The 12,649-nt window shown below is 39.3% G+C and overlaps 1 protein-coding gene and 1 long non-coding RNA gene across 6 annotated transcripts in view; one reads left to right on the forward strand and one right to left on the reverse strand.

Moving 5' to 3' along the window:
* Window positions 1-4,197, forward strand: part of Zfp62 (zinc finger protein 62) — a 21,198-nt gene extending 17,001 nt beyond the window's left edge. For all 5 annotated transcript variants that reach the window (XM_039087164.2, XM_006246188.5, XM_006246189.5 and 2 more), the window contains one exon: window positions 369-4,197. In XM_039087164.2, coding sequence (XP_038943092.1) covers window positions 369-3,142 — 2,774 coding nt within the window. In that variant the 3' untranslated portion in view covers window positions 3,143-4,197. The remainder of the gene's footprint in view (window positions 1-368) is intronic.
* Window positions 369-12,649, reverse strand: part of LOC134480779 (uncharacterized) — a 27,668-nt gene continuing 15,387 nt past the window's right edge. The window contains exon 2 of the long non-coding RNA XR_010055596.1: window positions 369-12,518. This is a non-coding gene — a long non-coding RNA (uncharacterized LOC134480779). The remainder of the gene's footprint in view (window positions 12,519-12,649) is intronic.

Consider the following 12,649-nt stretch of genomic DNA (forward strand, 5'->3'; position numbering starts at 1 on the left):
CAATAATTAATGGTGTCTGTGGGGCTGGAGAGATTACATATCAGTTAAAGAGCACTTGATGCTCTTGCAGAGGACCCAGGTTCAGTTCCCAACACTCTATGATTGCCTCCAACCATGCCTAACTCCAGGTCCAGGGGAATCTGACTACCTCCTCCGAAGTCATTGAGCACCAGACATGAACATGGAACACATTTCCTTCATGCCAGCAAAACACTCAAAAATATTTAAAGATTATTTTTTAAATGGAACCTGGTACATATTAATAAGCAAATACCTGTCAAATAGATAAGTTAGTTTTGTTATTTGCTATTGTTATTGTTCAGGGTTTTTTTCTAAATAAACATGTCATTTTCATTTTCTTGGTCTAGTGTCACATCTGAAGACAAGCATGGAGGATGAGGACTCAGCTAAAAAGAATGAAAACAATTCAAGTGCAGACTCTCAGTGCCCAAATGTGGAAATTTTTCACAAGGATCATATGCAGAATTCTAATATTGATGACACTTTTGGTTGGGTAGAGAAGCAGTTGGAAAGACCTAAATGGAAAATAATGAAGGAAGACAAAAGTAGCATCAGAGAAAAGATTGACAAACCTAAGAACACAGCAAATGTAAAAATAGAACAGGATGACGAGACATCTGAGAAAAGTTTCTACTCAAGTACAGATACCATGCACCAGACTGTCCCCACGGAACCAAAATGTACTGAACAAGGTGAACACACAGAGAATGTTAATGGAAGCTTACACCCTACTCCACAGCAGAATTCTGCTGCTGATAAGAAATCACATAAGTGTGATGAGTGTGGAAAATCCTTCAAGTACAATTCTCGTCTTGTACAACATAAAATCATGCACACTGGAGAAAAGCGCTATGAGTGTGACGACTGTAGGGGAACTTTTCGGAGCAGCTCCAGCCTTCGAGTCCATAAGCGCATTCATACTGGGGAGAAGCCCTATAAGTGTGATGAGTGTGGCAAGGCCTACATGTCCTACTCTAGCCTCATAAACCACAAAAGCACCCATTCTGGGGAGAAGAACTGCAAATGTGATGAATGTGGAAAATCCTTCAATTATAGTTCTGTTCTGGACCAGCATAAAAGGATCCACACCGGAGAGAAGCCCTATGAATGTGGTGAGTGTGGAAAGGCCTTCAGGAACAGTTCTGGTTTGAGAGTCCACAAAAGAATCCACACAGGGGAGAAGCCCTATGAATGTGATATCTGTGGGAAAACCTTCAGTAATAGTTCAGGCCTGAGGGTCCACAAAAGGATCCACACAGGTGAAAAGCCCTATGAATGTGATGAATGTGGGAAGGCATTCATTACTTGCAGAACACTCCTAAATCATAAAAGCATCCACTTTGGTGATAAACCTTATAAATGTGATGAGTGTGAGAAATCTTTTAATTATAGCTCTCTCCTCATTCAGCATAAAGTCATCCACACTGGTGAGAAACCTTATGAATGTGATGAATGTGGGAAGGCCTTCAGGAACAGCTCAGGCCTTATAGTGCATAAAAGGATCCACACAGGAGAAAAACCTTACAAGTGTGATATCTGTGGCAAAGCATTCAGCTATAGTTCAGGCCTTGCAGTCCATAAAAGCATTCATCCTGGCAAGAAAGCCCATGAATGTAAAGACTGTGGCAAGTCCTTTAGTTATAACTCACTTCTTCTTCAGCATAAGACCATTCATACTGGAGAGAGACCTTATGTATGTGATGTGTGTGGCAAAACGTTCAGGAACAATTCAGGTCTCAAAGTCCATCGGAGGCTCCATACTGGGGAAAAACCATATAAGTGTGATGTGTGCGGGAAAGCCTATATCTCACGCTCAAGCCTTAAAAATCACAAAGGAATCCACCTGGGGGAGAAGCCCTACAAATGCAGCTATTGTGAGAAATCTTTCAACTACAGTTCTGCCCTTGAACAGCATAAAAGGATTCATACAAGGGAGAAACCCTTTGGGTGTGATGAGTGTGGAAAAGCCTTCAGAAACAATTCAGGCCTTAAAGTACATAAACGAATTCACACAGGGGAGAGACCTTACAAATGTGAAGAATGTGGAAAAGCCTACATCTCACTCTCAAGCCTTATAAATCATAAAAGTGTACACCCTGGGGAGAAGCCCTTTAAGTGTGATGAGTGTGAGAAAGCCTTCATCACATACCGAACCCTTCTAAACCACAAAAAAATTCATCTTGGAGAAAAGCCCTATAAATGCGATGTGTGTGAGAAATCATTTAACTACACCTCACTCCTTTCTCAACACAAAAGAGTTCATACTAGAGAGAAGCCCTTTGAATGTGACAGGTGTGAGAAGGTCTTCAGAAACAACTCAAGCCTTAAAGTGCATAAAAGAATACACACTGGGGAGAAGCCGTATGAGTGTGACATATGTGGAAAAGCCTACATCTCACACTCAAGCCTTATTAACCATAAAAGTACACACCCTGGCAAGACGCCCTATACATGTGATGAATGCGGAAAAGCATTTTTCTCAAGCAGAACTCTCATAAGCCATAAGAGAGTCCATCTTGGGGAAAAACCCTTCAAGTGTGTTGAGTGTGGGAAATCATTTAGCTACAGCTCACTTCTTTCCCAACACAAGAGGATCCACACAGGGGAGAAACCTTATATATGTGACTGGTGTGGGAAGGCCTTCAGGAACAGCTCAGGCCTCACGGTACATAAAAGGATCCACACAGGGGAAAAACCCTATGGATGTGATGAATGTGAAAAGGCATACATTTCACACTCAAGTCTTATCAATCATAAAAGTGTCCACCGTGGAAAGCAGCCCTATAATTGTGAGTGTGGGAAATCTTTCAATTACAGATCCGTCCTTGACCAGCACAAAAGGATCCACACTGGAAAGAAGCCATATCGATGTAATGATTGTGGGAAGGCATTTAATATCAGATCAAACCTTACCAAGCACAAAAGAATCCATACAGGGGAGGAATCTTTAAATATGGCAAATATGGAAAGTCACAGTGGCACATTCCAGAAGAGGATCTACTATGAGGGAGGGAATGCTCTGGATGGGACCAGGATGCAGATGCCTATGTGGGAGGCAGAGCCTGCCAAGTCTCAAAGGAATCAAATAGAAGAAAAACTTTATGAATGTAAGAATTTCTGAGGTCTTTAGTCATGGCTTATAATAATCATAGTGTGAGTGAAAGAATTCTGAGTGATCATGAGCAATTCCTTCCACGTGATTCAGTCATAGCAGGAACAGTTCTAGTGTCACAATAGTTGAGCCCTTTAGGAATATAAAATACCACTGGATATAAAACCTTTCAAAGTGATGGAACTCTTAAAAAATGTAGTCTGGACATAGAACATAAAGATAAAGGTCTTTAGTTAGAAATCTTATTCACCACTACAAAGATCCTATTTGGATAAATAAGTGAATAAGAATGTAGAAAGTTGGTATAATTTTGACCTCTATACTTTGGTCAGTGGAAAAAAGATCCAAGAAGGGCCTCTAATAGGCAAATTCAGGGAGAGGATGGTTTCAGGGAATATCAGTTTATTAGTAGTCATGAAATTATAGACTTAACAATAATGGTTTGTGGTAGGAAGATCACAACTTCTGAAACAATTTAGATGTCTTAGGAAAAGGCATAGTCAAATCTGTGACATAATCACTTTAAAATGCATATTAGTTGGAGTATACTATTATACTAACTGAACTGGTAAGACTAGAGTTTCAAATCAATTCCCTTAATATGTAATAGAGATAATAAATGATGACCTGGGAGGTGGCATTCACATATACTGAGAGAGCGGAAGGATTTCAGTATCTTCAGTTAAGTAAGGGAACACATCTTCAACATGAATTTGCACCTTACAGGAAAAATTCAGGGACTCCTATGAATTAAAAAAAAGTCTCAAAGGAAGGCATTTTATTACAAGAGCTAAATAAGTACCAGTAATTAAGAAGAAATTCATGTCTTAAAAACAATATTGTTCTAGGTTCGGTCCCCAGCTCCGAAAAAAAGAACCAAAAAAAAAAAAAAACAAAAAACAAAAAAACCAATATTGTTTCAGAAAGTGTAAAAATTTTATGTACTACATACATGTGTATATTGTCTGTTGTAAAATATGAATATGTTCAAAACTCACTTTGCCATAAAGGCTGAATAGTTATGGCAAGGTAAGGGGGGGTATAATAAATGCCTCAAATGTAAATAGGCTGTGACTTATTTTAGATGGACAAACATAGAGAGCCATTTGTGTGTTCCCTTGTAAGTAGTACAGAATCTAAGCCAGAGAAGCTTCTGTCTTATCTGTGAATATTCATCTACTAAACTAGTATCTTAGAATTCACCAGAAGTTAGATCATACTTATCTCAGGGGAAAATAGATACATTTTTGAAGATAATGCAAATCTTCTGGGTAAGCAATCTGATTGTGATATTAGTCCGGATTATAATTTGTTAGAGTGGGTAGGCTATATGAGTGATCAGTCACCATACAATTCATTAGGAACAGAACTTAATATAAAATATTAGTAACTATAGCAGTAAAGACTAGGCATTTCAATAGTAAAAGCAGATTCTTCTGAGTTGAGCTCCACCCATAGTAATTGGAGAAGTTATCAGTACCAGGTGAACTCTCAGTTTGTTCTGACTTCAGGACCTACAATCATTACAAAAGACAATCTCTAGCCATATCCATCACTTTGAGGATTCCAGTCTCTAATTAAATAATTCCCATGTCTCCCTCTGGGAACACTACAGAGTACTTTGTTTCTGTTTCCAAATTCCCACCAGTAGGTTTTGACACATGAGGTGAAAAAAGGGAGAATACAATTTTGCCACTCAATTCTGCAGTAGAATGTCCATACTTGGACTGTTATACTGCATGAGACACTGGTTAATTTGATCCTATCTGTACATGTAGTTTACTCAGCAAATATTTGTGGAGAATCTGCTAGGTACAAACTACTGTCCTGGGCCCTAGGTATTGAAAGATGGGAGCAAGAATTAGTTAAGACTATGAGCAAAGTCACACTAATACACACACACCTAAGTGTTAAGAGAAAATCAGCCAACCCGGAAAAGAGATGTGGATATTGGGCTATTCTGAGGAGTAGGAATTAGACTATCCTGAATAAAGACATCAGAACAGTTCAGTAATCGTCCTGAGTGGCTGTTTTGTGGTGAGCAGAAAGACCACAGACTATCCATTCCAGTAGCCATTGAGGAAAGGGGTTGCATTTGCTAAAGACTACTTCTAGCTTATTAGACAATCCTGAGGTTTCCATGTGCCTATACCCAAAGCAGCTAGTGGCTTGAATCCTATTCCCTTCACACTCGTGTCTCCCCATGTAAGCTCCAACTGGATCTATGGCACTGCTTAGTTTCAGGGATGACAAAAGTAAAAATGTTGAAGCTGGCCACCTTATAGAAAAGATTGTGAGCCCTGTGATACTGTGGATCAGACAAAATGAATTTTTGCATATTCTGCAAATTCTACCAGTGAGGTACATCTCTGGCTCTGTGGTCACTTTAAAAATTATATATAATATATATTTAATTATGTGTGGGGCTATGTGCTTGTGAATTTGCGTCTGAGGAAGCTGGAAGAATCAGCTGGAGCTAGAGTTCTAGGTAGTTGTAATCTGACCTGATAATGGATGCAGGGAGCCGAATTTGCATTTGAGAGCAGTACTCTTAACTGCTAAGACCTCTCTTTAGCCTCCTTTTAGATTGGTATCTTGATTACCCCAGTGTACTGCATGCTGGGGACAACTACTACAACCTCCATAGAGTCAGAGACAAGACATAAATAGGCTAGTGGCTTTTTGGCTTGGCCTTGAATATTATATCTAGGGTGAGATAAATTCAGCTTAACTCAGATGTGTATGGGTCTCCTGGTTGTCCCATAATGGACACCATGCTGCAGATTCAATGAGTTTATGTGACTTAGCCTGCTTGGACCAGTCTATGGATATGAAGAGATTAGTGATCATCTTTGCTTTTTTCTAGTAAATGATACACAAGAAGACAAAAAGCAAAAACCTTAACTTGTAAGTGAATCAAAATACATTTTTAAAGTTAGCAAGGTAAGAGAGAATTGGCATGGTGAAAAGTAAACTGGAATATGGAAGACCTGTGGCCTAAAATGCTTTTCTCTAGGAATATGGTCAAGATGTTTATAAAGTCACATATGCATAGGAGGTGTCATAGACAAGTGTTAATAGGCTAAAGATAAAGTTTAAAATCTGAGATGAAAAACCAATGTAAACTAACATTTCGGTTTTGGTAAAGATGGGCTACAATATTTAGGTATTTCCCACTGAAAATGAAAATCTGTTTTTTAAAGGCACATAGTATACTGTCTTTAGTTCATTTGGCTGCTATAAATAACTGTAAAGGGAATAATTTCAAAAATAACTATTTCTCAATCCTGGAGGGTGACAAGTGTAATAATGGGGCACCTTTGGTTTGTAAATCTGTTTAGAATCCATTTCTTGGGTCATAGAAGGGACCTTACTGCACTATGTGTAGATCAAGGGGTCTTTCTTGAGCCTCCTTTATAATAAGGAGCACCAATACCATACATGAGTACTCCACCTTACTTTAATCTCAGCACCCACTAGGGAAGTTTACAACCTTCCATAACTCCAGCTTCAAGGGTTTTCAATGCCTCTGGCTTTAATGAGTTCTATCTATCGTTCTCTCTCTCTCTCTCTCTCTCTCTCTCTCTCTCTCTCTCTCTCTCTGAAAAAATAATATAAACCTTTTAAAAATGGGATCTATGATAAGGTAAAATGCAACTTGTTCTGTGGACTCTGGCTAAGAACTTCAGAGCCAGTCCCACCATATTCTGTGGAATACTGATGCTCTCTGGGTCAGAGAAATTCAGAATCAGTCCCACCATGGTGATGAATAGGAGACCTTTGAAAAGTTAAAGTTGGGTTCCTAAGTTGCTTACAGCAAAATAAGTCAGAGCTAACCCTTTCCCTCTGAGTGTAGAGAGACAATGACCTTGTTAATAATAGGTAGAGTGGTAGAAGAAAAAGTGAAAATATCCCTGGTTTTACTCAGATCTAAGTAACAGCCTGAGACATGGTAGACAAACAGAAGAGAACTAGCTCAATTTAATCTCTTTAACACTACACACACACACACACACACACACACACCCTTTTTTTTTCCTTTTGTAGCAAAGTCACTATCCCAGGTTAGCCTCAAAAAAAAAAAAAAAAAATCACAATCCTGCTTCTATCTTTCAGAGTTCTGAGGTTAAAGGTATGTGCCTCTTTGTCCAGCTCCCATAAATAATTTGCAAGCAAAGATAAACAGATATATTGGGAAAAGACAATATAAGTGAAATCCAGCAAAAAGAAACATACCCAATAGTTTTGCCATAGTGAATGCAATATATTTATAAAAATTCTTAAAGATGATTATAATACTTAAAGAAACTCTTGGCAATAGAACACATGAGAAAACAATTACTCAACGATATGTGAAGAAGTTGCCTAAAATGTAGCTTCAAAATGGGAATGTAGGTGTCTGGGAAGCTCTATTGGGATTTGTTTTTCAGTGAATGGAGTTATTTTTAACGTTTAATCATAGTTCAGAAGGAGAACGATGAAAGAAGGAATAAGGGGAACTGAGCTGGGAATTTTCTAGAATTTGTGAAGTTTACAAATAGAAAATCCCAAAGAATGTAAAAAGGTAAATTCTAAAAATCTCATCTAGCCCGCACTCAGGAGGTAGAAGCAGGTGGATCTGAGTCCCTCCTCAGAAAAGAAGACAAGGCCTCAGAAAAGGCAGGCAGACACAACTGAATCTCATCATTGCTTTCCTGGGACTACACTGTGGGGTACGAATTCTGGAAAGGAGAAGCACCTTAGTCTGAAAGTGAACCCGTCTTCCTGGAGGTGAGATAAGAAAAGTCAGTGTAGGGGCTGGGGATTTAGCTCAGTGGTAGAGCGCTTACCTAGGAAGCGCAAGGCCCTGGGTTCGGTCCCCAGCTCCGGGAAAAAAAAAGAACCAAAAGAAAAAAAAAAAAAAAAAAAGAAAAGTCAGTGTAATTGTAGATGGAGAAAGAGTGAGTACCTGAAGTGAAAGTAATGTAAATGAGGATGTATCAAGAAAGGCTGGCCAAGTAGTGGTTCTTATCCAGGCATTTTGGATCTTCAAGATAGAAGATAGAAGATAGTAGACAATTCTTAACTGAAACTCAAGGAAATTCCCATGGTCCATGCCATATTCAGATAAAATGAGAAAAGAGGTAAGGAAACCAAGCTTTTTCTCAGTGTTAATCTTGCTTTAAATAACCAGCCTATTGTTCTGAGCAAGCATGCTTTGTCTTTGAGAGAGGGGTTTAGCAAGAAGAGCCTCCAGCCTGAGGCAGCTTTAAGCAACCTAGACACCCATGCTATGTACATTTTGCTTCCCATGCCTCACCCTTCCTCCTTTTTGGCTTTTATTGTAGTTGTGATTTTTTTTAAACTCGGTTATTCACAGATCTGCTAGAGATTATACAAGAAGAATCAGTGAGCGCCAAAGTCTTCACCATCTTAACTATGGCTGTTTTTAGTAAGTGCCCATTAAAATCTGAAAAGATAAGGGGAGATCCTGGGGTTCTCAGGGACTCTGAGGAGGGCACAGTTCCTGTGGTCTCAGATACACACTTAGGACCAGTGTTTCAGTCAATGCAACAGTTATGAGTTTGTTTCCTATCTTGCCTGCAATTTTCTTACCTGTAAAATGGATGGGGAACCCACTAACACAGTTCTTTAAGGAATAGTGAAAAGGGGCAGCCAAAGTGCTCAGTGAGCACAGGCACTTGTTGCCAAGCCTAACAACCTGACCAACTGTCTTTTGGCTTTCACATTCGCCCCACCCACCACACACATATGTGGATGTCCTGTGTGATGTATTTAAAAAGATAGAGGGGGGATATGTTCTGTGGAGGTGTGGTGAGGTGTTGAGGGAGGGGGTGTCTCTGCCAGCCCATGCTGAGGTATCCCTTCCCCCAGAGGGACCAGCCAGATAACAGTATAGTGTAGAATAGAGTTTATTCATGGCATGGGGAGGGGAGGCAAGAGGGTAGTAGAGGCAGAGAAAGGCAGAGAAAGAGAGGGAGTAGAGGCTGGTCATGAGCACGTGGAGAGAGAGAGGGGAAGGGAATGGGGAGAGTGGGGGCAGAAAGGCAAGAGCAAGAGAGGAGCAAGAGAACAAGAGAGAGGGTGGGGCAAGCAGCCCCTTTGATAGTGTCAGGCATACCTGGCTGTTGCCAGGTAACTGTGGGGCAGAGCTTAGACAGAATGCTAACACTGGGAACTGGACTCAGGCCATTAGGCTTGGCAGCAAGCACTTTTTACACACTGAGCCATCTCCATCCTTGTTTTGAAATAGCTCTCACTGTTTGCTTAGCTGATTTAGAACTTGCTCTATAAATGAGACTGGCCTTTAACTTGCAATCCTGCCTCTGGTTCCTAGGTGCTGGAAGTATGTACTACTACCATTCCCAATGAAGCCTGCATTTTCTGTTAAAAATACCATACAAACAGCTGCTTCCAGAGTCCGTTACATGGCACTGCATGCTCGCCCCACCCCCCACCCCCTGAGCTCTAACTCAGAAAGTGTAATCTTCCCTTTTCCATCTTTCTTTTTGCATATTTGTCAAAAGGCCAAGCATACTGCCCTGACATTGTGGTCTTTCTTATTCTTTCCCCAGAGTGCCCCCACTTCTGCCATACAGCTAGCTGCCTTGGGCCATCCATTGCTAAACTTGCCTGCTTTCTTGGGCACTAATTCTATAGGCACGGCTCGCTCTCTTCATCTCTTCCATTCCTTGTCAGCTGCCAAGACTTTCAACTCACCTTTCCTGTTGTTTTTATTTCAAACTCTAGTAATACTGCCTTGGAACTTAAAAAAAATTACTATATAAACATTACTGTTAAATTGACGAATGTTCTTATTTTCAAAAGCTGAAAGCTATGAAGAGGAGAGTAAACATTAATGACAAAACAGTACAACAGTGATCAGCAAAGTCCAGGCTGGCTCGCAAGTGTAGGAAAATTGATGAACTTTTGGGGTGACTAAACAAGAGCCCCCAATATAAATAATCTAAGTGAGAGATGAAAAGGAGGAAATTATAGCATATATCCGATAAGGGGCTAGGAGTTTATTTTTAGACATGCTAACATATGGGTGTCCCAGGTACCATTTTATTATTTCATTGTGTTCAGAAAACAGTCTGTATTTGCCGTCCTTAAAATTATGCTGAGACTTGCTTTAGGCCCAGCCTGCACTGCTTTAATGATGCTTACATCATTGGAAAAGGTTCTGCGGATGCTGGGTATAGTCGCCGACATGAAGTCATTAGGTTAACTTTGTAATGTATCACACATCACTGTTACTAATGAGTGGTAGTTTGTTGAGTTAGTCCTTTACTGAGGATTTCACTTTACCGATGCCATACAGAACAGGCTCATTGAAACTTTATGGAGGAAAACCTGATTCTAGTGATGCCTTTTGCTTAGTCTCTTCTCTGACATTAGTAGACTCATTTCTTTCCAATTAGTGATGCATGGTGTATCTCTTTCCATCCTTTTACTTTCAGTGTTTCTGTGCTTTTTCATATGTTGGATGTGCTACTTGGAAATGGCCTACAGTACTGTTTAATTCAGTCTAAAAATTCATTTTAACAGGAATGTTTTTAATGCATAATTGCTTATTGTTTTAGATTTAAATCTTACTATTTTTAATTTCACTTGGTTTCAGTTATTTCCTGTCTTTAGATTATATCAGAATTATTCTATTACAATTCTTTTATAATTATTCTATTTCCCCTCTAGTTTGAAAATCATATTGTCTTAGTCTAAATTAAAATGTGTTTTTAGAGCTTGCTCCATAGATTAGCCTATAACTTGTTGCCTTCCTGCCTCAGCCTTTTAGCTTCTGGGATTACAGGTATTTGCTACCACACCTAACTTAGAATATTGTTATTATACATTTCTTGGATAGGTCTCATATTTTTTTTGTCACATCAAACCATCTGGCCATGTATTTGTTTAGCATATTTTTAAAGGCTTAAGGTTTGTTTCTCTGTCTTTACCTGACTTTAATTACAACATATTTTAGTGTGGACAAATGTTATCTTATCTTGGTTTCTTTGTGCTCCTGCAGTTGTGGCTTTAAGTCTCAGTAAACTAGTGCTGAGATATTAATCTCTTTTCTTTCTTCCTTCCAGGATTAATATATATATCACCTTTTCGCTGATCTCCTGTGTCTCTTGGCCTTTTATTCCCATCTATCAGACTTCCACCTTGTTCCAAGTTTCATTCTGGATCAAATTTGTCTTCCAGTCCATTGGTTTCTCTGAGCCATTTAATCTGCCACTAAATATACATATTGAGCGTTCAGTTAGAAATTTTATGTTTCTGTTGCAGGCTTTTTTTTTTCTTTTCTTTTTTTCAGAGCTGGGGACCAAACCCAGGGCCTTGCACTTGCTAGGCAAGCGCTCTACCACTGAGCTAAATCCCCAACCCTGCTGTTGCAGGCTTTTAATTTGCTTCCCTTTTATAGTAAACAGAAGTCTCATAAACTTAGCTTTAGTTTCCTTGAAATTTGTATGTCTTTTTTCATTTTGTTGTTGTTTTGGGAAGATGGCAATCTTGGGTATTATTCTTAAATGTCCATCTTCTATTGAGCCAAGGTTTTTCGCTAGCTTGAAACACGCCAAGTAAGATAGACTAGTTGGTCAGCAAGTACCAGGGATCTGCCTGACAGCCTGTGCAGCCCTGGGACTACAAGCACATACTACCATTCCTAGCCTTTTTGTTTTTAATGTGGCTCCTGGGGATCAAACTCAGGTTCTCCTGCTTTTAAGACAAGCAATTTACTGACTTGAGCCCTCTTCCCAGTCATAGTATTTGTTACTTTCCTTTCTCTGAAGCTGATTTCTGGGTACTCGCTGATATATATGACATTAGATTTTCTCTGCCCAAGTACTTACGAGTGACTTTTCCTCTCCTTCTTGGAATCTGGTTACACTCTGGAAGATTGTGACCTTTAGCCTTACTTCCTACAGAATTCTTTCACAGCTCACAGACCTTCTTGATAGTTTATTACTTTTGAGAAATAAGGAATTTAGCTCAAGAACTAACTATGTTTTGTTCTAAAATCAAGATTCTAAAGTGAATTCAACTGGACAAAATCTATCCTTCTTAAAGTCTGTTGGCCTCAGTAAAGTTGGGTTGGCTGGGGTGGGGTGGGTGGGTGTCACTGTCATTCTCCCCATTTTGTTTCTGTTTGTCTCTAACACAAAAATTACCATTTTTCAAACAATATATGAGATAGAGGAAATTTACTATGTATTAATAGTTATGGCATCTTAAGGTCATTTAAATTCAGTATTTTAGTCAGGTATGGTGGCACATGCCTTTAATTTTAGCACTCAGGAAGAAGCAGGTGGATCTTTATGAGTTTAAGGCCAGCCTGGTCTACATTATCAGTCCCAAGATAAGGCTTCATAGTGAGAACCTATATCAAGAAAAGAAAAAGATTGGTGTCTTTAATTTCTATTTTCTAAATTACTCAAATAACTTACTGAGCAGTTTGTTCCTAGGCTCTGTTCTCTGATTATACCATTAAAATAAGTAAACAAAAACCCA

The sequence above is a fragment of the Rattus norvegicus genome, chromosome 10 (assembly GCF_036323735.1).
Source record: "Rattus norvegicus strain BN/NHsdMcwi chromosome 10, GRCr8, whole genome shotgun sequence".
Classification (NCBI taxonomy): domain Eukaryota; kingdom Metazoa; phylum Chordata; class Mammalia; order Rodentia; family Muridae; genus Rattus; species Rattus norvegicus.